This window comes from Aulonocara stuartgranti, assembly GCF_965226115.1.
Source record: "Aulonocara stuartgranti genome assembly, chromosome: 16".
Taxonomy (NCBI): Eukaryota; Metazoa; Chordata; class Actinopteri; order Cichliformes; family Cichlidae; genus Aulonocara; species Aulonocara stuartgranti.
This window is the reverse complement of record NC_138952.1, coordinates 3,722,134-3,746,127: the sequence shown is the minus strand read 5'-3', so window position 1 is coordinate 3,746,127 and position 23,994 is coordinate 3,722,134. Positions and strand designations below refer to the sequence as shown.

The 23,994-nt window shown below is 40.8% G+C and overlaps 2 protein-coding genes across 11 annotated transcripts; one reads left to right on the top strand and one right to left on the bottom strand.

Annotated features, from left to right (window-relative positions):
* Nucleotides 1–721: 721 nt before the first annotated feature.
* On the bottom strand, nucleotides 722–19,602 carry traf3ip1 (TNF receptor-associated factor 3 interacting protein 1). 9 transcript variants are annotated; one of them, XM_082508130.1, is made up of 17 exons: nucleotides 18,718–19,602; nucleotides 16,593–16,661; nucleotides 15,185–15,346; nucleotides 14,444–14,572; nucleotides 13,790–14,200; nucleotides 13,573–13,644; nucleotides 13,365–13,385; nucleotides 13,186–13,209; nucleotides 12,480–12,555; nucleotides 12,237–12,257; nucleotides 11,132–11,222; nucleotides 10,144–10,233; nucleotides 9,767–9,932; nucleotides 9,644–9,680; nucleotides 9,456–9,532; nucleotides 4,645–4,862; nucleotides 722–4,416 (listed from the first exon to the last, which is right to left on the bottom strand). In XM_082508130.1, the coding sequence occupies exons 1-17, from the start codon at nucleotides 18,838–18,840 to the stop codon at nucleotides 4,251–4,253; spliced, it is 1,953 nt and encodes a 650-aa protein (XP_082364256.1). In that variant the 5' UTR covers nucleotides 18,841–19,602; the 3' UTR covers nucleotides 722–4,250. The 9 variants fall into 9 exon arrangements, with proteins under 9 accessions (XP_082364256.1, XP_082364262.1, XP_082364258.1 ...); XM_082508136.1 differs by having other exon boundaries at nucleotides 9,767–9,902; XM_082508132.1 differs by having other exon boundaries at nucleotides 10,144–10,230.
* An 89-nt stretch (nucleotides 19,603–19,691) lies between these two features.
* Nucleotides 19,692–23,659, top strand: agr1 (anterior gradient 1). Of its 2 annotated transcripts, none has more exons than XM_082508150.1 (8): nucleotides 19,692–19,807; nucleotides 20,249–20,370; nucleotides 20,559–20,622; nucleotides 20,900–20,952; nucleotides 21,621–21,697; nucleotides 21,799–21,862; nucleotides 22,347–22,430; nucleotides 23,498–23,659. In XM_082508150.1, the coding sequence occupies exons 1-8, from the start codon at nucleotides 19,707–19,709 to the stop codon at nucleotides 23,545–23,547; spliced, it is 615 nt and encodes a 204-aa protein (XP_082364276.1). In that variant the 5' UTR covers nucleotides 19,692–19,706; the 3' UTR covers nucleotides 23,548–23,659. The 2 variants fall into 2 exon arrangements, with proteins under 2 accessions (XP_082364276.1, XP_082364275.1); XM_082508149.1 differs by having other exon boundaries at nucleotides 20,246–20,370.
* Nucleotides 23,660–23,994: the final 335 nt, after the last annotated feature.

The following is a 23,994-nucleotide window of genomic DNA, read 5'->3' as shown; positions in this document are numbered from 1 at the left end:
CCATCGCTGAACATGGAAACCTGCTCATGGTTAAAAAAGTGCACTTCAGCTAGTTTCATAGTGTTAGTCATGGTGGTCAGTAATAACACAAAATCTGCCAAAATACTCAGGTTAGTTCTCACACACACGATCATTTTAAATTATAATTTAATTAAAACAGGATACTTGTGTGTTTTATCCACAGATTAAAGTCGCAAAAGTGATTTTATTTTCATTTGTCTCCAAGATTAGTGAAACTCAAAAGCAAAAGAGCTTCTAAGCTTTGTATAAATTCAGAGAAAAATGCTCTGAATTTGTCTGACATGTCTTGAGTCACTTTGCTGTGTCCTGCACTGCATCGTTAAACAGACACGCACAACTGAGGCTTGCCTTCTTTAGCGCCGTGTGCTGAAGTCTTTCTGCAAAAGGAGCTTCAGCTAAATCTGCAGGTTGCAAAACAAAGGCTCAGCTGCTGTGAAAGTGATGCTAAAGGGCGTCTTACAAAGATGTCTGTAACAGCGCTGCCGTAGAAAGTTGCTGGATGTCACTGGATGGTCTGCTGGACGAGTCTTTCACATAAGAGTCTGCTTGAGGGTGTGAGTATCAAAAATCTTTAAAAAAGAAATACATATAAATGAAATGAAAAAAATGATACCAATGTTATTCTGGAATAATCTAGACCAAGCTAACATCTTCAAACTTCATACAAAAACACACAAAAATGAGACAATTCTTTATTGCAATGTAACCATTTATTTCACTCCACTACAAAATTATATAATTATTTGAACTATGATACAGTCTCCACATATACATAATGTACAGTTTATAGTGTACACGATAAAAAGCCTTTTAATATAATGAATGAGCATGCGGGTTCCCACTTTTCCAGATGAGATTTTTGAAATGACATTTTTCAGAACGCTAACATTTCCTGTAAGTTTTCCAATGTATTATTTTTATAATACTGATATAAATATGGAGATAAGTCAAATTACAGTGTATTTTGCCTGATAAGTTAAAATGTAGAGTGCCACGTTTTTAAAAGACAGCCACATTATATTTTTCCCCTTACAAACACGAATGCCGTTTAAATTAACATCAGAGCCTACAAATGTCTGCCCACTGGCTTTCTGTTCTAGTTTCAAGCCTCATTTTTCCACCAATGACTCCCAGCCCACATGTTGTGTCAGCCACAAGTTTGCTAACCCACAGGTTTGGTAAGGCAGGCAGAAATCCTAGTCTGGGCAGAAAATAAATATTTAGGTGGTGTAAATATTTGTGAGAAAGGGAGTCGCTGTGCAGTGTACAAGTCGCCACATTCGCATATGAAATAAAGCATCTAGTTCTGTAAAAACTGCATTTAGTGGTTATGATGGAGAAAAGGTGTAATGGATTCCATTCATCAAAATCACCTACATTTCACAGGAAGTGTTATTTTCCAGCAGTGATTTTCTGTGTAATTGTGTTTTCTGGGAAGAAAAAGTGCAGCAGAACCAACCAGAATAACAAGCTGTGTACAAGTCTTAAAAACTGTAAAATTACTGTAAATTACTTTCTGTGTGTGTGTGGTTACCGCACTTTCACTCAGCAGCCACGCAAAGTTTGTATTTTTGTTTCATTCACATTTGGATGACTCTTTTTTTCACCTTTTCAATACCAACATTTTCAGGGAAACTGAGGCAGGATCTAGTTTCAGTCTCTCATCTCTACTATCCAACTTACTACAAGTCCAGCAATGTTCATATTAGTGCAAAGCATTTCTTACAAGTTGCAAAGGAAGCTAGTAAAATATGAATTCATATTTTTCAATGTATAGAGAAAGCTTACAAAACTTCCTATCAGTTTGGCAGTACGACAGTACAAGATGGTGGCTCCCCTGCATGCTCACTGCTTTTTCCTTTAAAGTATACAAGCTTAGTGTATTTATAAAAGAGTTAGAAATACGACAGAGTGTGAACATTGCTTATTGCAAAAAGCTTTTTTCTAAAAACGCTCTAATCAAAGTGCAGCAGTGCCTCAAAAGTGGAAGAGTGTTTTTAAAGTAGCGCAAGCAGTTTCCACTCATGACCTTCGGATAACAGCTAAAGAACGAAGACTCGAGATATTGCCGGTGGTGTCCTCTCCCACATGCAGCACACACAACTGTGAGCTCACAGTTTGGGTCAGATGAAGGTTTGCTCTGGTTAAAGCGTGCAGGAGGTAGGATGCGTGACACTCACTGACTCACTTTGAAATCACCGCTCACATCTACTTTTCTCACAGGGGGACATCAGACATTACACAGACTTTGCACTAGTGAGCTGTAGGGATGGGTACCGGTGTCCGGTGCCATCATGGCACCGGTTCTGACATAAACGGTAGTAACCAGACCGAAAAGCAGCGCACATTTCGGTGCTTTATTTCGGTGCTTTTTTTTCCTGAGCTGTGATACACTTTAGATTCTAGCCAATCATTTTACGTTTCCGAGGATAGTAGGCGGGGCCAGGGACGTACGTTCTGTTAGAGCAGAGCTACAGATTAAAAATGTCCAAGGCGAAGCGGTCAAAAGTCTGGCTGTACTTCACAGCAAAATATGCAAACTCAGCAGCAACAAGTGCTTTAAGCTGATACTGTGATACTGTCAAAGGAGCTAACACCTCGAATCCGATGAAACACCTGGCGACGCATAGCGTTTTTTTTAAAAGCCCAGAAATGCGCCGTATTTGACAGCTTGCTGCGAGACCTCACACCGTGCACATCTACTGCGGGTGGGTTGCCTGTTATGCAACATCCCCCAAAAACACGAAGAGGAGAGTCCTGGCCCCTAGCCCTGCCAGTGTAGCAGAAATGATGACGGATGATGGTGGCAGCAGCCGTTCTTCTCTGCGTGAGTAGCTAATTTACGTTGAGTAGGCTAACCACGTTATTACATTAATGCATGTAAGGTGAACTAGCAAACATCATCATAGCTACATGCAGCTGTCTTCTTGTTTGATGGCAGATACTCCCTTCACCCTGGCTAAAAAGGCTAAAATGACCAAAGAAAAAGTGGAAAACAGTTAAACATGAGAGGTTTAGGACAAAGTTTGTGTTTTTTCCATTGTTTAAGCACTGCTTCCAGCCAAGAGTGATACCATATATGCCCCATAGCTGCAGAAAAGGCTAACATTGTTATATTTTTACAAAAAACAGCTGAACATGAGAGGTTTTTGGATCAATTTTGTGTTCTCCATTCTTTAAGCACCGGTTTGAGCACCGTTTGAGCACCGGCACCGTTTCAAAAGTACCGATTTGGCACCGGTATCGGATAAAACCTAAACGATACCCATCCCTAGTGAGCTGGCAGAGTAAAGCCTGTTTCGTGTCGGAGCTGACTGTGACAGTTCTCACAGATGGTTGAATAAAATGTGTGAAACTGATGTAGAGAAAATTTCAGAGCAGTCTTCTTTTTCTTTTCGATTTAACACAGTAAAAAAAAAATTGGTTTATGAAAACTGTAAATGTCAATGAAATGTTAAAAGGTTGGAAAATGTTACTGGACAAATTCATGCCAAGACACTACATTCATGTAACACGCGTTGTTATCAGCTCCACTCCAGGCCTCTCCACGAGCGTCCGATTGTTTTGTAGAAAATGTAAACGTTCTATCTAAACGTTCCTCCTGCTTTCAATCAGCTGGATGTGCCGTGAGTATGTTTAATTACTGTTACGGGTCTGCTCACTACTCCGGTCAAACTGCATGTCAAATATCAAGTGCTCACAAGAATAACATGCCGAGTGCACCACGCCCTCAAAAACTCGGTGATTAAATGAACGAGGAAACATTTCAAATTTGGTCCAGTGGATGAATGTGCAGCTTTCTGCTGTAATGTTCAAGTTGTGAGCTGTGCACTGGCTCAATGCACGAAGGCACCATTTCAAAAGAAGGGCCAAAGATTGGGTTACGTTAGTGTGCAGATCATAAAGATGCATTTTATTTATTCATTCATCTGTCAGTGTTTTCAGCTGCTATGTCTCCAGCATCATCCACTTTTTCCAATCCATCATCTAGTTTTTTGGGAACAGTTTCAGACCTCTAAACCGTCGAGCGGCCCTTTCAAGTACCAATATCTTAAAGTGGAGTAGGAATATATTTGGGTCCATCTCCTGGTCTGAAAACCTAAAAGTGGTCCCGTAATTCCACAACACCTCCAAGAAAAATGGCCTTACCATTATTCTGAATCAGAACCCACTCCCACCTGAATGTTCAGTGCGTTTTTGGGGGTTTTCTTGTGCATCTTGTTTCTTGTTCAGGTTCTGGAGGAGACCTTGATTCCAGTCACCATTTTCTGGATCTTCTCTTCATTCTTCAGTATGTTGGACCGTACAGCACAAATCTTGTCCTGCTGGTCCTTAATCAGCTGCTCCAGCTCAGCTAGCTCAGCTTTAAGAGGCTCCACTGCCCGATCTGTCGCTCTGCAGCACGCACACACAAAGAAGGGATACAATAATTGTGTGCATGAAAGCAGAAGATGACTTAGCAGCTTGTGAAGTACTGATAGTCGTCTTTCTTTTTTTTGACTGTAAGAGTACAAAAAGAGTATAGCTAGAATCACAAATGTGTGTGTGTGTGTGTGTGTGTGTGATCTGGTGTTGGAAACAGCACAAAGATTAAAAAGTGTGTTAATTATTCGGTGACCGAACCTCTGCTCCTGCAGCAAGGCCTGTGCGTGCTCCTTGTTTTCCCGCCGCCAGGAAAGCAGTTCAGCCTGCATGGCATCCATGTCCTCCTGGATGTAGTCCATGATCTTGCCTAAAGGTAGGGAACTACGGCACACCAGCTGAATGGATGAGCGCAGCCGTTCGATCTCTTTTGTCACCATATCCCGCTCCTTTTTCTGCGCTGCTTCAGACACCAAATTCTGAAAGGGAAGGTGGTACGACAGGTGAGGTCGGGTGGATTAAAAACATTGAATTCAAAACTTGCAAACATCAGATTCTAAGCACACGCAAGCTGATGACGTGGGACGGTTTCCCACTCAGCAATGTTTCAAACAGACACAAATCACTTGTGTGTCCCCAGACCAATACACAATAAACCCTCTTTAGGAATTCCACCTTTTTCAGCAAAGTCTCAAATATCCAGAGCCAGAGCAGGGCTGCATTTAGTGGTTTGGGATTTCAAGGCTAAAAATGTTAGGCGGGAATTCTACCAACCTAGCTGTATATATAAAGATCAAAGGTGCTGCTGAATTGTGTTGGTTAAAGTAGGAGGACGGGGCTGACTGGCTGCTGAAGGCTTCCAGTGTATGGTGTGCGGCTAAAGTGGACGGTGGGGGGGGTGGGGGTCGCTCTATGTCAATTACACTCAGACCCTTGATGGAGAAAAGGAGGGGAAGGTATCAGGGAGGGACCTCCCTCGGTAAGGAGCAAACCCAAGGATGTTTGCTCAGCTGGGATTCGCGAGGCCTGAATGTGTGTGCGTAATTTGAAAGCACTGCAAACTGCAACCTTACACACACACACACACACACACACACACACACACACACACCCCCCAACCAGAGGATCAGACGAAGCATACAGTGAACAACCCCCACCAGCAAACTTGGTCTTTAAGTCCTGTTTATTTTAGTAACAGGCTGTGGCAGTGGGGTTATTTTACTAAAGTATTAAGTAACAACTCCTACACTTATGCCTCCTTTCAAGCTTGGCCCAAATTATGCTATTTGGCTTCACAAATGGCAGCACCTGCCTTCACGAGGCAGAGGAATTCATAGTTGCAGCACAGTGCAAACTAAATGACAGCTTCCTCATTCAAACACACCGACTGTCACGCCCCCAGCTGAGCAGTGGAGCACATATGGTTGGCGTAGCTGGCACTGTAGCTTTTGCCTTATCAAGGCACCTCTTAAAACAAACCAATCGCCTCACTAATTACAATTCTGAAAAGCAGCTCGACTAGACGAGACCACACAGCAGAAATGACATCAAACATTATTGTTTGCCACCATTTCTCTGCAGAGGGAAAGCACACACTTCTGTCGACCTCGCTCTGCTGTTCCTTTGTGGTAGCGCAAGAGTGTGAGGGCTGAAATGCCTTGGCCTGCTGGTCCCCCCAACAAGGTGGGTGGCTTTCCACTGCGCACCATGAACCCTGCAGCTAGACAAATACTCTATGGTTCATTCGGCCTGCCTGGCTGCGGTTTGGTCTGCACAGCCCAGACGGGACCCATGGCTTCATTCTGTTTGCCATCCCCATGCTACCTCCACACCCCCACCACTTCTTCTCTGTTGGAAAATAAAAAACTTGGCATGAAAACATGACCCCTTGTACATGCGCACTCTGTCCATGTAGATATAAATCAAGCTTTATGGAGGTCTTCGTCGGTGTCTGCGAGACCTGTGTGCTCCTAGTTTTCCTTCTTCTCACCCAGATCACAGAACAATATTTAGACAAGGTGACCGCAGAGGCGCAGGGGCGAGAGAGGAGGAAAGGGGCAGGTTTTCCCATTATCTTAGACGGCGATAAAAGCACGATGCAAAAGGAAGACACGACCTTTGGCTGATGCCAAAGAAGTGGCTGTGGACTCAAAACAAAGAGGTTTTAGGAGGTTTTTCGAAGGTTTAAACGTTTTCTCTGTCCCGTGGAGCTGCATTCATTACATTTAAAAACCTCCTTCAAAAGTTGGGACGGCAGACCTGAAAATCTCCAAACACTTGATTATGACATGGTGAGGTACAATACAAAGTAAAATTCACTCAGTCATCACATGCCTAATGAGCTTAATTAGGAAATGCATGCAAAAATGTGATTTATGGAGCGCTTGTGGGGATTTTCTGGCGTAGGAGAAAAACATTCTTCAAAGAATCCTCTGACATGAAAAATGGCTTGTAAACATGGAGCCTGTCAGTGGCACAGCAATCTTTAGGGTCTGATTAACTGGGAAAACAATGATTTAGACGTGAGCTGTGTCACTGATGGCGTAACATCAGCTTCCTTAGAAGAGAGCGCAAACCTGGCTATTACCGTCACAGCAGATGTCAGCTGCTTTCCTGTAAAAAACCCGAGAGGTGAGCCAGGAAGCATAATCACAGAATGAGATTTAGGGTTAGTTTTCCTAAAAGTTTATTCAGAAGTCTTGCTAGATCATAAAAATAGTTTGAAGTCAGTGAAGTAAGGAGGGGAAAAAAAATGAGGTCACAGGATGTTGTTAGAAGGTCATTGTGGCCCACTGGGGAGACATCGAGGAGCAAACCCCTGGGGTGTCAGGTGAAGTGAGAGGAAACTTCCAGGGGACCGCTGGCTGTACTGCAGCAACCGGAAAATGGAAACTGAGCTTTAAAAAAAGCTTCATAATCTTTAAAAGGTTCTCATGGAGCGACGGCTTTGAAGGTATTAAATATATCATCAAGGTGGAGTTCAAGCCAGAAAACAATTTTCAGCTGCCTTCAGGTAGGTTACTCAAAAACCTGACCAAAACCTGTCAATATGACCTCTAAAAAAGTAATGTGACTAATGGAATGCCACGGGGTCATTTCCTCATGTTTCCACAAAAAACGCTCCATGTTTATGAAGACACAGGTCTGGAGAGCCGAGTATTTATTTTCTTGACAATTCTGCAGAGAGTATTCTGGCCCTCCTGCTCCGTGACTCTCACTCAACAGCCATCCATTTGTATGCCACGGGGTTTATTTATACACTACAAACCTTCATCAAGGCTAATTTAATGGGGGGAAAAAAGTACACAAAAATTCTTATGAAAACGCAGCTGTTGCAAGGAGCGGATTCTGTCTAAATAGAAAGAGAACCATCTCGGAATAATATACAAGGCCACCAAGAGGTCATGAGGAAGGTCATCCCCAAAAATATACAGCAAAGACACGCACACAGTGCTGGGACACGGCAAAATATAATCACTTGGCTGTTTAAGTGTTCCCTTTATTTACATCAGCAGAGAAAGAACACAATTAAATTAGGACTAACAAAGTGGGACAGAATAAAGACTTCAAATATACAAAAAGGCCAGGATGTGCGTACTGAGCCTGATGCTAAATCAGTGTGACTTGCAACTTACTCAGACACTGTTTTTAAATACTGGTATTAAAATAATACCACTTGCAGCAGCATAATTTCAAACTGCACACACCAATGAAACTCAATATTTACATTTTTGTGCCTGCGCATTTTACTGTGATTACAATAAAAGAAAAAAAAATCTACTCTAAGCTGACCTCTCCACCCTTTCATGTCAGGAAGGAAGTCATTATAGTTCTTTATACAGCTGACGAGGAAAAGCCAATAGCGGCAGAGGGGCGAACATTCGACTGCAGATCACACAGGAGAGTCGAGGATGGCAGACTGGAGGCCCCTGAAATCTGAGGAGGCTACATTAAGAAAATTAGAATAATCTCCGCAAGCGTGCGCTCACGTTACTCAAAGAGCCGGTTATTCTGAAGGTTTCCTCTGTGAGTGTCTGTTTGCACATGTGCACGCTCGCACAACAGTAAGGTTTGTTAAAAGCTGGGCCAAAACATTCCTGCAGGTGTGAGTTATGAGGGATGATGCCTGAAGTCGCAGTTTGGAAGAGATAGATCAGCAGGGTGTTTTTGCATGAGTTACAGGCCAAAACAGTGCATCCATCAGAGGCAGGGTGGTCAGCTTCAGTGAAGTGGACCACCCAAAGCAGACAGCATACACCACCTCACGCCACGGACTACAGACCAAACTGCAAGCTTCACACTGTCTGATACTCCAAATATTGATGGAAGTCTCTCGCTGGCTGATACAAAGGCTCACTGTGGGGAAATGTCGAACGTGAGCAATGGCAGAAGCATGTCACCTTGAGAAAACTGGTCAATCGTGTATATTATGAAGACTAAAAGTCAAAGAGGAGAAAATAGAAAAACAAACAAACAAACAAAACAAAAAAACAATAAAACCGAGCGCTTCTGATCTGTGTGCGAAACCCACCAGTCCCCAAAAAACAAAAACACACATCAAAAAAACATGTATATGTATAAAGACGTGTAAAAAATAGAGGGCACGAGCTAAAAAAAAGCCTGTTTCAAGGATTGTAGATGCTTTTAACAAAATAAAGCAGTATGTAACTTGAGATAGTGGGCAACCCAAGAAAACAAGCTCACTTTGCTCCAGACATCTTGATGAGTGTGTTAATTGTGTGTGTGGTCCTTTAAGGCCCATACTTGCTTGTTTGGTGATTAGCCCTTCAGCTTCACTGATGGGGAACATTTTTGTGGTTTCGAGGCAGTGCAATTACACCTCCCCACTTCATTTGTTTATATCTTTCTTTTGATAATAACCAGGGTTGCGCTGTGTTTTTTTCGGTGTGGTAAGAGTGTGTTCCCAAGGAGCAAGCTTTCCAGAAAGAATGACTGAGAGAGATGGCGGAAAGGTTCAACCCAGGTTTTTGGTGAGACTAGTTTTTCGGTAAGAGCCAGGCTAATATTGCCCTCTAGTGGACAAAAGCGAAATACTTCTACACGGCCAGTACCTGTTCTTTAGATTTCAGGGACACCGGGGACGACTCGTAGTCTTTTTTGGTCTCAAGGATCTTTTTCACGAGGCCACCTACAGTTAGAGAAAAGTAATTTCAGGAGATTCAGAAGAAAATGAGGCACTGCTGGAATTAAAAACACACACAAACACACACATATATATATTTTAAATGTAGCTCTGTACCGTGTTTCTCATCTTTGTCTAGTTCTTGGGTAGGTTCCTGTAATAGATAAGAATAACAGAACATATAGTAACTACTCCTTGCTTAGATTTTTCTATGAAAAAGTTACTGTTCAAGTCACTCACCACCTCCACTTCAGGAGCACCTGAGGGTGGAGGGACTGCCTCCTCCACAAGAAACTGTTCATCATCATCCTCATCTTCCTCCGCGATCTTTTTTCCATCCATGATGACGGGTGCCGAGGGCTTGGCACTAGAGAGCCTTAGAGACGAACAAAGAGGCTGACTCATTCTAAAGAAGATTTAAAAGGCAGGAGCATGAAGAGGAGAGATTCATGTTGCTTGACTGCTGTGTGACTGGTTAGACTTGCTGCACTGCTCCACTGTTCAAAAACCATTTAGACGGGCTCAACATCTAGTAGGAACTAAACTAGGCGAAGAATGATGTCACACAGCATAATCTGAACATAAGAAACATTAATGAATATGAATGATGAAGTCACCTCTCAGCCGGGCTCGCATCAGTGTAGCTTTCCTGTCTCTTGACTCGAGGAGGTGCTGGGCGAGCACTGCTGGGTCGTGCTATTTGTCTACTGTTGAAGAATGGAGAAAAAAAAAAAATCAACCATAATCTAAAAGACAGCTTTACATTTCATTTTTTTATAAACAAAACTGAGAACAGCAACAGATGCTGCTGCACCACAGCTGTTCCACCAACCAATCAAATCGTTTCCTCTCCTTATAATCCAAACTGTAAAGTCTACTGGAGGTTTGTGCATAACATTGCATGATATGGTCATATCGTGTAGAGCTCAGTACCAGCACCTTCAAGTGCCAGCAACACAATGATTGGCACCTATAAGATAAGGCATGCTGGTAGAGTGGACATCATAAACACTTCATGGTTCCCCTGTGGTGAGGAAATAGGTCCAAAGTGTGGACCAGCATTAGAAAAAAGAGCAAACATTTTTAGGTGAGGAAAAAGCCCGGACAATATTGGCTCTAATGTCATCATTTAATTCCTAAAACACGCAAAAGCAATGTTTCATCCCACAGGATCTTCAGGCATGTGTCCTAAAGAAGTTCCAACCCTAAAACAGCCACAGAGTGACTTTTTCCTCAGTACACTGTGATAAAGCGCCTCAGAACGAGTCCAAGGAAGCATTTCTCTCAATCTACTTCTGTTCTTTTTTCCTCGGACCTCCCAAACATTGACAAATAAGGCTAATGTCCAGAAATCTCACCTCGCTAATGGTATGTTAAAATATTAACTGGTTACCATACACTAAACTGCAACTGTGAAATTACATGTCATAAAACTTCCTGAAAGTATTCATGTGTGTAACTACCACTCAATCAATACAACTTTTTCTATGTGTGTGTTTTATGACAAACACAAAATCCACTTCAGTACTAAAACATGTAACTTGAATAGCATCTGCATGTGACCATGCACAGTGGCTCATTAGTGACAGTGTTAACTTTAAAGACCTGGAAGCCATGTCAGATGACGCTGACGATCCTCCAACTTCTCCATTTTCTTGAGGAACAGGTCTCTGGGATAAATGAACATCTCCATCTGCTAAAGAAAAATAACAGATAATAATTCGCTTTGCATAACATAACAGGAATCCCTCCCATAACAACATTTTGTATTCTGACTCGTCATAAAACACTGCATGACCAAATATGCACCAATGTTCCTGAGCTAGCTTTGTGCTCTATTATAAAACTCCTAAAATCTTTGATATGATTTAAAGACTCATTTAGCATCAACTAAAGCTCTTATTCTTTCAGATCTCCAGTGGCTTAAACTCTCACCTGGATGCACTGATGTATACTTCAAGCTCCTTTGACACCATTGCTGGGTGAGGCTCTCGTGATTTCTCACCACGCCAAACTAAACTACACCTTTCTTTCAAACAGAGTGCAGTCAGAAGCAAAACAGGTGCAAAAGAGGGCAGATTACTGCCTGGTGCAGGTGGTACAGCACACAGGACGAGGCTTTAAAATCTCATTGTCAAAGCTTCCACGGACAGATAAAAAAAAATGCATTTTTACCGTAGCTCTGCTGAAATGTGAAGACTGACTGGAATTTCTATAAACCATAATTGCTTCATGGGGCTATTTGTCCTGCTGTTATCTTTCCCACAGGTGTGGCTCCTATTCATTTGCATGCAGGTGAGTTTGGGTTGGGTCCCATTGAAACGCTGTATTTAATATTGACCTTCACAAACAAACCTGAACGACTTGTTCAGAGGTTTTAACAAAAAAATAAATAAATAAATAAATAAATTTATCGTTGTTAAACGGTAAGTGAGTCATTCAGTCACTGGCTCACTTTGTTACTCAGACCGGAATATCAAGTTATTTCATACCTTCTACTGTCACCGCAGAGGTAGTTAATGTATCTGCTAAGGTTTGTTAAAGGTGTTACTGTGAGAGTCATTCGATTGATTTATGCACACAATTAATGTTCAATCAGTATCTGAGTTAACCTTTTATGTTGACCTTTTTTTAAGGGACCGATTTCATGGAATAACTTAAAAACTTTGGTTTTCTTTAAATGAACTCATAAAAGAGAGCAAGCACTTACCGCCTTCACTGTCAGATTCTTCTGCAGGGAAACAAATAAAAAAAAATGTATTACTTACACAACAATGTAATCCCTGAAAAGGATAAGTGGAAGAGCAAGGCGAATGAGCAAGTTACTTTATTATTGAAGCGTAAAAAGAAAACTATCAAACTAAAAAGTCTTTCTGCCACATTTTTATTAATTATTAAATATATATTCTTGCTGTCAATGAATAAAGCTGAAGGAGGGGGTGCCGGGTGTCACCTTGATCTCCCATTTTGGGTCTTCGCCGCTGCCCCTTGGCAGATGCAGGCCGAGGTATTCTCGCTGGACTCTCAGACTGTGTTAAAGGAAAACACAAAAAAGAAAAAAATGGATGACTGACGACAAGCACACACAGATGTAACTGTAATTAATTATTTTATCTGAAAACTGAAATCTTTGTCATGTAGTAACATTTTAACATAACACAGAAAAAAAAGGGCTGCGTCCCTCCTGAAAAACAAAAGAGGCTGTGTCGAGGTACAAAAGTTTCAAAACCAAACATTTAATATAATAACTGCAGAGGCATTAAGATTATATCTCACCCAAACAGACCGCAACAATATCGAGGGAGATGTAGGAAAGATTAGTAAGAACAAAGCAAAGCTAGAAATGCAGACAACTGAGAATTTATCATGTTTGTCAACCAGCTGTGAACCCTGCTTTACACTGAACTGAACAACACGCGACAGTACAAACACACTGCCACACCAAGACATCATCTTGTGATGTGTTAGAGGAGAAATACGAAACTCAGACATTCAAACATTTATTCTCCAGCTAAACAACAGAAACACAGGGAACTCACTTCCTCTAACACAGCCCAGGAGGTATTTAAACACAGTAATATCAAAAGGTTTGTAACTGTACTGGTAGTGGATCTGAAATGAAGAAATCCCACTGAGACCTTTTTTCAATGAGTTTTTACCTGGTTCTCAGCTGCTTCTGTGAGCTGTGAAGACAAAAATACAAGTCACACAATCATCACATGTATCAGTTACACACTGAGTGAGGGAACACAATCTGCCACACTACAGCCTGAAGTAGTCTTTAACCACGCAGCTAGCCACCCACTACATTCAAAAACTAAATCGTCTGCAGTAATACCTCTTCAGCTGGATTTGGTTCCTTGCAAGAATAAGAGGCAAAAAAAAAAAATCAGAAAAGAAATTAGAATAGTTCATGAGCCCGTGTGATGTGTCAGGATTAATAATTCAAGCGTAAGCAAATGAAACCACTGCACCTCTCTGTCATTAATGTCTGTGAAACTCAGAAATGATTTGATTTGTCAGATATCTGAAAATACAGATCTTACCGCTGGTGCAGGTTTGGCTGTTTTAATGGGCTCTTCAGGGGATGGTTTTTGCTGTTCCTCTGATATTCGGACCTGAACGCACACACAAACAACTGTAAGAACTACATTCTGTTGTTTTTCATGTATTTGTTCAGTCACACACTGTATATTTAACATGTTCTAAGCTGAAACGGCGACTGGAAAAGGGAAATGTGTGCTGTCCTTGCTGCAAACATACCTTGCTGTTTCCACTCTCTCCACTTCTCTTCCTCTCATCCCCATCTTTGTGTCGGTCTCTTTCTTTTTCTCTGTCTCGATCTCTTCGTTTTTCCTTGTCTCTCTCTCTGTGAGAATCTTGCTCTCTTGTCTTTTCTCTGTCTCTCTCTTTGTCCTTTTCCCTGTCTCGATCTCTCTCTCTGTCTCTGTCCCTGACTCGTCCTTTGTCTTTGTCTCGTTCCCGGTCTCGACTCTTGTCCTTGTCACGGTCTTTCGCATGGCGGTCCTGTTCGCTGCGATGGTGTTTTTCCGAGCGCTCTCTGTCACGACGGTGCTCTTTCTCTCCATCTCTGCGTCGGCTCTCCTGTTCTTTGGGCTGGTCTGGGTCTTTCTGGTCCCGGCTGCTGCTGCGCTCTGTGATCTTCTTCTTCTCCTGAAATAATATATTAACAGTTATACATCATGCAGTTCACAGTAGGCCTAATCATTTTTTTAAATCCTATTGAAAAATGTAAATATAAATATATATATATATATCTCTGAGGTGTGCTACAAAAAAATTCTTTGCAGTATTTTGGTGTGAACGTTAAAATATAGATTCTGAGGACATCTGAAGAAACATTAATATGTCTGAAAGTGTTAGATTATTTAATGGATGCCATTTAAGAAGACTCACCTCTCTATCCACATGATGTTCCCGTCCCTCCCTATTCTCCTTGTCCTGGGACCTAGAGGTACTGGCTTTGGTTTTAATGTCCACTTTTTCTCCTTTAAGCACTCGCTTCACTGCGTCATCACTGGACATCTGCAGTTAAATGTACAGGAGGATCAGACAATGTGATAAAGTAAAACTCACTGAACAGCTTTAAACAGCATCTACGTTCCAAAGTGTCCCTGAAAAGGAGAAACTTTATGATTGGATTGAACCTTAAATCTGAAAACTCTAAGATTCGGTTGAAGGGGAAAAAATAAAAATAAACACAATTCAGGAAAAACAGCCCATTTAACAGTTCTTCACTATTCATTAAAATGTCAGGCTTGTGGGAATTCGCTTTACTTTTTGTTGTTGTTCTTAATTTGTTTGCTGCTATTAAATACCATTACTACAGCAATTGTAACCACATACATACATTTATGGAGCAACAACCCCAGGCATCTGCTCATCTGTTTACACTCAATCTCCAGGGTTCAATTAAATACTTTCAATGTCTCCCTGAGGCAGCCAGACAGTTTTCCCAATCGAGCAATATCTGGATGTGAAAAATAACACATACTTCATTTTCCTTTTAATGGAGAGCTAGTTTCATTTGTGTCTCGGATATAACAGAGACAACATGAAAAATGGATAAATTAGTGAAATAAGAGTGCGTTCTTAACTTAGCTTTTCAGCGTGAGTGTGTAATCTAATAAGACAGACCTTGTTGAGGCAGCACTTGGCGATGGCCTGCAGCAGCTCGTTGGTTTTCTCTGGTTCGTGGCCGGCTACAATGCGGGCTGGCTTTGCTGCCAGGGGCTCGCCACTGACCAGCATCACAACGTCAATCGCTTTCTGAAGGAAGGCTATTTTTGAGTCCTTATCCTAGAAAGAAAAAGGGTGACAGTGCACAGGAGGTAACTCCAACGAGATTCATTTTCGGACACAGTTTAGGATGATTAAACAATCTGAGAAATGTGGATCTTTGCAGAGATTAGCTGAAGTTACTTCTGCCTTAGATGAGCATCTTGGTTGAGTCCGGTATAAAATAGCATGCAAATAAACTATAATTGGCCCATAATCACCATTTGTGTCCACCCTTTAACTCTGACACCACTATTTTCTTCATAATGCTACTTACATTACAGTAAGTATATTTTACTTTGCAGGGTGTGAATCTTAAGTCTGCCACACATTGTAAATGTGACTGTGCCATTTGTAGAGTATAATTGTTAGCTTTCAAATCCTGAACCTCAAAGGGCCAATCAGTCTTGTTTTTAATAAGGCAGACAAAAGGTGAAATGGAACACCTGGATTTTTAACAAGGACCATCTTTCATAATGGAGGAACAGACAAAAACACTCCTTTGATTTAATTCTTGGATGTTAATAAAACAGACCTTACTCTAGACTAATAACCCAGCTAAACAGCCCCTCTGGTCCATCAGCCTGCTGCATTTGAGAAGGCTGCCAACTGCATAACATAAGGACGTGTGTCTGGTGCAATCACCTGGCCCTTCTGTGTCGCATCTAATAGGGTGAGCTTTTCAGTGTTAATGCCTTTATGAAATCTCTATTCAAAGCAATTAATAAAATACATAGCTGACATTAAAAAGTAGAGAAAAAGGCAAGTCTTTAAAAGATGACAGTAACAATGGTAAATGGTAAATGGCCTGTATTTATATAGCGCTTTACTAGTCCCTAAGGACCCCAAAGCGCTTTACATATCCAGTCATCCACCCATTCACACACACATTCACACACTGGTGATGGCAGCTACATTGTAGCCACAGCCACCCTGGGGCGCACTGACAGAGGCGATATCAGCCTATGCCTTATGATTAAGCATTTCACAACTGAGAGCAATGTCTGAATGAGCTTTTACCAAAACTTTACATTTTTGTTTTCTTGTAAGGCGTTTGACACCCCCCCCCCCCCCCCACACACACACACACACACACACACACACACACACACACACACAGTCATTACACAGGACTGTGTGACTTAATAATTGAGCAAGGCTGCTTCTTAGGTCATAACACCATTGCATTAAAGAGTCAATTAAAATCAAATCAAAGGAAAGACTGTAATTAGTGATATTATTAAGCATAGCCGTCAAACAGACGTACCTTTACACTGTCTGACTTCATTTCATTTTCTTCATACAGGCCTTTCATAAAACCAGTAGTCCTGATGACCTGAAAATGGTTGAAAAAGGGTCATTTTAAACAGACATGAAACTACAACGATATGCCATTTTTAGCTTCTGTACATCGAGAAGTTCACTCCGAAGTCTGTTTGTATGTATGTGCAGGAACAGTGCTTTTCACCTGTGGGCTAAAAAAAACAACAACAATTTTTGCTGAGCATTAACCTAAACATTAAAGTAACACAACAACCACAAAAAACCTTTATAGCTTTAGCAGTTTATGCCCTACAGTCATATTCAGACATATTCCTAGTCAGAGGAGGGGAGTCCAACATGCCGACACTCTTCCCTTTATCAAATATGCATGAACCTGGAGTGAAATATAAGACTGCTGAACAGGTGAGAATGAGTTGGCACCTCTGTTGAGAAGAGCGTAAGAGATTTTACTCTGCTTGACACCTTATGTAAAAGGAGTCAACTGTGCATATAAAATGCTGAAAAAGAAAATGAAAGAAGCCGCAAGTGAGCAAAGCAAGTTTGATCATAAAGATCAGCAGTGTACTAACAACAGGGCTCTGACAACAGGCCGTGGAGATGATGCAGTGTTTCCTGTGTGTGTATGTGTGTGTTTAAAGAACCATGATACTATTGCAGCAGTTGTACTTACTCAAAATGGATCTTTGGAAGGGTGGCCACAGACAACATTAGAATACATTCATATATTGTCCTGTCATTTCTGACTCCTAATTAAATGGATGCCATTTAACCACCCAAAAAATTAAAAACTGAGAAAGGTTCTCTTTTGCCTCTTTTGTTTACACATTAGACTCATTAATCTTTTCTTTGAAAATTCCAGTAATCTTAGATTTCACAATGCCAATGATGATATTTATCTAACTAAGGGAGGGAAAAAACTGTTCTGAGGTGGAAAATCACCTTTATTGTACTTATATTGTTTCCTTTCATCCTATTATACTGGCTGTTATTTCTCTCATGCACGTACTTAAACATCACATTTAAAAATGGCTAAGAGAAACAGTATTCAATTCCATTCAAGTTTATTTGTATAATCCAAATTCCCACAAAAGTTGCCTCATGGTAGGGTTATCACCTACAGTGTTAAAGAACTCCAACAAACAAGTGACAACCTATGAGCAAGCACATTGTGATAGTAGAGTGGAGTAACTCCCTTTTAACAGAAATCCTCCAACGGAAGCACGCTCAGGGAGGGGCAGAGGAAAGAGAACAGAAAAGAGCACATAGGGAGTCAGGACAATAAAATGCTTTCTACTTTCAGAAGTGCCAGGTGTAATCACAACCTACACCCATTCTGAACCAGAAAACTCTCACGTGGTACAATTGCTTGTCTAATGCACATAAAATACCTGTGAGAGTATGTAACTGACCCTGATCTGTATCTGCACTTCTCTTCATCTGAGAGTGTTTTACTCTAGGCCACAGAAGACAGATCTTCCTGGCAAACCCCAGAAAGCCATCGGCTATAACTTAATCATATATGCATGCCTTGCAAGCAGCTTTAAATAAATGAAGGGAAATCAAAGAAACACCAATTATAGCACAGCCTGTGCTTGTTTTTAGCTGAACCATAAGCTGATCAGCATCTGTGTTCTCAACGTGACGGATTCAAGGAACCTAGCACAGGTTCATCCTAACTGGCAGGTGCCCTCCTTTAAGCCAGCAGCGGGGGAAAACGGTTTGTTGATTCGTGTGTGCGCTCAGGTCGTGCCTAGCAACAAGACGACGCTGCTGAAACAGCTAGCTCACTTGCTAACCCACCATATTAACTAAAGCGCAACCTGTCATTTAAATGAATTGCTAATGCACCCCTTGACTATCGGGATTAGTGTTACTGACAATCTGGAGCCGCAGAAATCGGAGCTTACAAAATGTTCCGTAATATTCGCGAACTTACTTGGTTAGCTTCATGCTAACTTTTATGCATTAGCCGGCTAACTAGCTCCCGTGTCTGTGTTTTTAACTTAGAAGTGGCATTGGGCTTTGCTAGGCTTCTGAGAAAAGTGTCGCGCCCCTTAAATAAAATCCAGCTTGCTTTCTCGAGTGTAATGTCAGCAGCTGAGTCTCACCTCACTGAAGATATCGTGCAGGTATCGAAAAGGAGGCTTGCTTAGCAGTTTCTCGGTGAGCGGCGGCTTCTTTATCACTTTGCCCAACGTGTCCTGGGTCTTTTTCACCACTGCCGCATTCATGGTAGTAAATAAAAAGCCAAGCTAAGTACTTTTAACCAAGAAAAAATACACGAAACTAACTAGGAGTGAAAAACTTAGTGACTCTGTCGCCTGGTTGCTATGTCAATGTCCTGCAATCCCACAGTGCATCATTTAAGAGGACTGCGCCTGCGCCAAGGGCTTACAGTTGCCAAGCGGTTTTTGTGTCCATAGCAACAACTAACAATCGGCTAGATAAATGGCTAGACAAAGTAGATAGATAGAAAATTCTTTATTATTTCCGCCAAAACAGAACAGCGTGGTTGAAAAGAGAAGCAACTAGATAAAAGCATTCAATATACATACAAAATAAAATAGGCCATTCATCAACTGTAAGTTTTGGAAGCCAGACTACAAAGATACAGTACTCGGAGTACACGAGGCGTAAAGAAGCATTTACCGAGTTCCGGTATCAGTATTTGCAACAACAGAAATTAATTCACTCTGCCCCATAAGTTGTGGAGACTATGGCCAAAAATTGATTTAAATTAAAATGGGCCATACATCCCTGTCTTTATTCGGGCATGGAGTGGGAGTTTCCTTTATACCAACACGTGGAAGATTCATAGAAGCAGTTTTAGGAACAACTGTACTTTCAGGGTGACACTTTTTAAGAGAACGAAATTCAAATTCAAATAAAAAGTTATTTTGAGTTATTTATTTATTCTTAATCCATAGACTGAAGTATCATGTAAAAGCCCATAAAGTATATATATGTTTTTAAACTTACAGAAGGGATAATAACCAAATTAATGCTAGCTTCCCTATCTGCTGGTGTAATCCCATTACACAGTACAATTGCTTTTAATAAGGCAGTGCGTGCTTGTTTTGTTTTTTTTAAGCCTAATATGATATACCTGTTTGACAAGTTCGATAGAAAAGAAAATCTGAAAATAGAGAGCGCACATAGGAGCGTCAGAGCAGATGCTTGTTGCTTCATATTGACGAGGTAAGAGATTTACCTGCTACCTGAATACCTTCATTTACTTTTAAAAAAAGTATTATGATTCCTTTCAAAGCTAGCTTTTAGTGAGATGCCTCACTAAAGGTTTGAAAATGATTTGTAAATGAAGGAATCTTAATTATAATTATCTCAAATTACACTTTTTCACATTATTTCAGAATTGATATTTTCCCCATTACAAATACAAGTGTGGTAACTATGTGTAGAATTACAGCTTATAAACTATTTTATTTACATGGTCTCAGGTGAACCATTAATGAATTCTTGCTTGCTTGCATACCGCCTTGTAGTTAGGTGTGTTTGGTGAGTCAGTGCAGCTCTAGATATCTGTCAAATGTGAGTCAGGCTAAAACTGATTTGTGTTTTGTATTTAAATATAAATGTCACTGAATTTCCTTGGAACTCATTTGCCAACTTTCACAGCAGCTCTCTGAAAGGACAAGGAACAATGCTTCGCTGGGTCTTGCTTGCTTTGCTCATTGGCCTCTGTGCCAGTGCCGGGGACCAGAAAGCTAAAAAGAAAGTGAAGAGTCAGTCCTTGTCAAGAGGTGGGCAAATCTACTTTTGTCAATATTCACAGCTCCAGTTAATGTCCTATAAACCTTTTCATAAGATCGTGTATAGCTGTCAGACACAATAAAATCTGAACTTTGCTTGTTTGGGGACATAGTTAATGTACTGGGAACATGCAGCAGTGTTGTTGACCTATCACTGTATTTTTATTTCCTGCCTGCAGGATGGGGAGGTGGTATTAACTGGGCCCAAAATTATGAAGACGGCCTAGCAAAAATGGCCAAGAGGTAGGACTCTAAACCTTGGGTAAAGGTCCTGGATGTCAGTTTATTTTGTTCGGATAAGTCTGTTCCTTTGTTGTGTCTTTCTGCGTTGGAATGACGCTCCATTACTTTTCCATAAGGGAAACACATTATTACTTTAATCTTCATTTGTCTGTAAATCCAGCATGGGGACTTTGCTTTCTAAGGCATTTGGTTGTGTAAGACTGCCTTCACACCCTTCACTGTGTTTATTGTGTTGTGGAATGTACTGAGTTCTTACTCTGTGGTTTTGCTCTCACAGTCAGAAACCTCTCATGGTCATTCATCATAAAGACAACTGCCCACACAGTAAAGGTACTGCTGCTACTTTGGTTTATTAAGTATGCGTATATATTAAAAAATATAGGCTTGCACCTCCTGCGCTGTCTTTCTCACTCAGACTTGGGCTTGTTTGTTTTCCCGGGAAACACAATGGGTGCATTCTGTAATACCCACAAAGCAGGCAGTGAAGTATGTGAGAGTTATGTTCATAAATCACTCAGCTGGTTTTGTGAAATAAGCTCAGTGGAAGTCTCCACTGGCATTTCTTAACCCATAAACAATGAAGACCACCTACAGAGTGAAGTCTGGCTCTAAATTTTGAGTTTTGCTACGGTGGACCAAAAGCAGCCCGTTCTGCATCCTCCCGCTGAAAGTCTCAGAACACTGAAGCATTTTGTTTGATTGCAGCAAGTTGCATATATTTTTTATTAGTAATGTGTCCTCATTTTAACAAGACAGGATTCATATATTTATAGTGTGTTCTGTATTCCCCTACGTGATATTCTAAAGGTCCAACCTGCCAGACTTGTTTCTGACTTGTTAGGCAATTTTATAAATGCAGTCTGTAATAACTTAACAGGCTTTACCTCCTTCTGACATTTAATAGGCAGAATACATTTATTAATATTTCCATTCATAATTCATTCATAATTATTTGAAAGCCAGTCTAAATATAATACTAAACCAAAGTATTTCGACAGACCTGAAGAAGGCATTTGTTGCGGATAAGACTATCCAGAAAATGGCAAAAGAGGATTTCATCATGCTCAACGTGGTGGTAATTAAAGATATGTTACATATGCAGAAAATATATATATATATCTATAAATATTTTATTATTAAAATCATGTGCAATAAATACTATATTGTTATACACAGGAAGAGACTTCGGACAAGAATCTGGCACCTGACGGTTACTATGTTCCCAGAATCCTCTTTGTTGGTAAATTCTTACATTATTAATATAATTTCAATATAGAAGAACAGATTGTTTACTGTCCTTGTCTGAGGTTGAACAGAGATACAAGCATAGCACAGAATAAAACCATTCAAATACAAACAGCGCCCCTTCATGGTGGAGTCTCTAATGAACAGTGAGCCAGTGAAAGGCCACTAACACTAACACTGGAGTACTTCTGCTTCTTGTCCCTTCAGTAATCTGGCTGCAGCATTTCAAAGTAATTGTAAATGAGCAAGAGATGACTGACTAACTGCAGTCTACAGATGTCCAGTCTAGATATAACAAAAGCATGCATAACCCTGCCAGATCTAATGGTGTGGATAGTCCCAAGGTTCTTTTTGCTTCCTCACTCATTTTTCTAGATAAAGAATTTTACAGAAACATATTCAGTTTATAAAATGCACATCAGCTGTCACATAATACTGATTACTTTCCTGAGCTGTTCATGTGTGTGGTTTTTCTACAGATCCAACCTTGACTGTGCGCACAGACATTACTGGAAAGTACAGCAACCACCTCTACACCTACACAGCGAGTGACATCCAAGGCCGTGAGTGACTGTTCACTCTCTCTAATGACAGTTTGCACAGCTCACCTGTCAGCAGACTGCAGACACACTAATCCCCCACAGCTTGAACCCTATCCCTTCCTCAATATTTTGACAGAAATGACGAAGTTTTTTTTATGAGATTGTTCTGACAGAAAGAATTTTGAGCTCCATGTGGATGTTAGTGAGAAACTTTAGCAGACTTGTAGCACTAGTAGCCAAAGAGGTGGGAGGTTTGCAAATGCAGTGCAAGGACAAAGAGTCAATTTTTTACGAGGAAAAGAGAAGGCAAGTGAGGAATGTGACACTGTTTTTTCCCGATATATTATCATTAAATCATGGCTTTGTCACTGGAAACTAAAAGCACAATTAACACACTTAAAGCACCAGCATTCATTATGTCTTTGCTGATTACTGTTATGTTACTGTAAATCATTCATGGAGCTATTCTAGGTCCAAACCTTGTGATTATTGGTCCCCTGGACATTTGTCTTTAATATATTTAAAATCTAAACACAATAAGAGTTGGCTATAGTGTATCCCAGCTGGGTACATCCTGGACAGGTTGCAGGGCTAATGCAGAGACACAGACAACCTTTCACACTGTGGGTAATTTAGAATCACCAGTTAACCCTTTGGACTGTACCTAGTGTGAACATGTAAACTGCACACAGAAAGGCCCCGGCCAGGTGAAGGAGTTGAACTCATGACCTTGTTGCTGTGAGGCAACAGTGCTAACCACGCTACTGTGATGCCCTGCCTGTAACTGTAAAAACCTTAAAACAAGATATATTTAAAAAGCACAAAGTGAATCTGCCATCTCTGAAACAAACCCCATAAGAAAAAATATATTTAAAATAAGAAGTTGAAGCACCCTGAAAAGGATGAGCAGAAGCGAATGGATGGATAAGAAGTTGAAGCCATTAAATGTGTAGTAAAGGAAAAGTAGTTGCAGGTTTAGGTTTAGTAGGAAACCTAAACCTGCAGCTTAGGTTTAGGTTTCATTTCTGAACTACTTCACTCATGTAAGAGCACTGCCTTCCTCTTATTTGTCCCCTCTTTGTCCACAGTGGCCGACAACATGAAGAAAGCCAAAGTCCCGCTGCACAGCGAACTCTAACGTGGTGCCGGACGTCTCAGCATCTTCCACACATGACTGCTCAGTGGTCAGAACTGAATAATTTAAATGCTTTTGGTGCTCAATAAAACCAAAATAAAGGAAAAGAAAGTCATCTTCAGTCTTTCTCACTTTCATGCAACACTTAATATGTAATTAAACTACTCATTAAAAACACAGTGATAATGCTTATTTAGAACTGTTTATGATGGTATTGTTCCATAAGAAGTTGATTAGGCAGTGTTGATCTGTGTTGTTGTGACTTTTAATTTGAAAGTGAATATTACATCAGAGCAAAAGAACTCCGTGAGAATCACTAGAAAACATAGTGTTGATTATTTAGTATTATTTACGTGTGCTAAAATCACAGATATCAAAAAATTGGATGTAAACAAAATAAAGCATTCTGCCTTGTATCAAAGGTTCATGGTACTGGTGGTGGTGTAATGA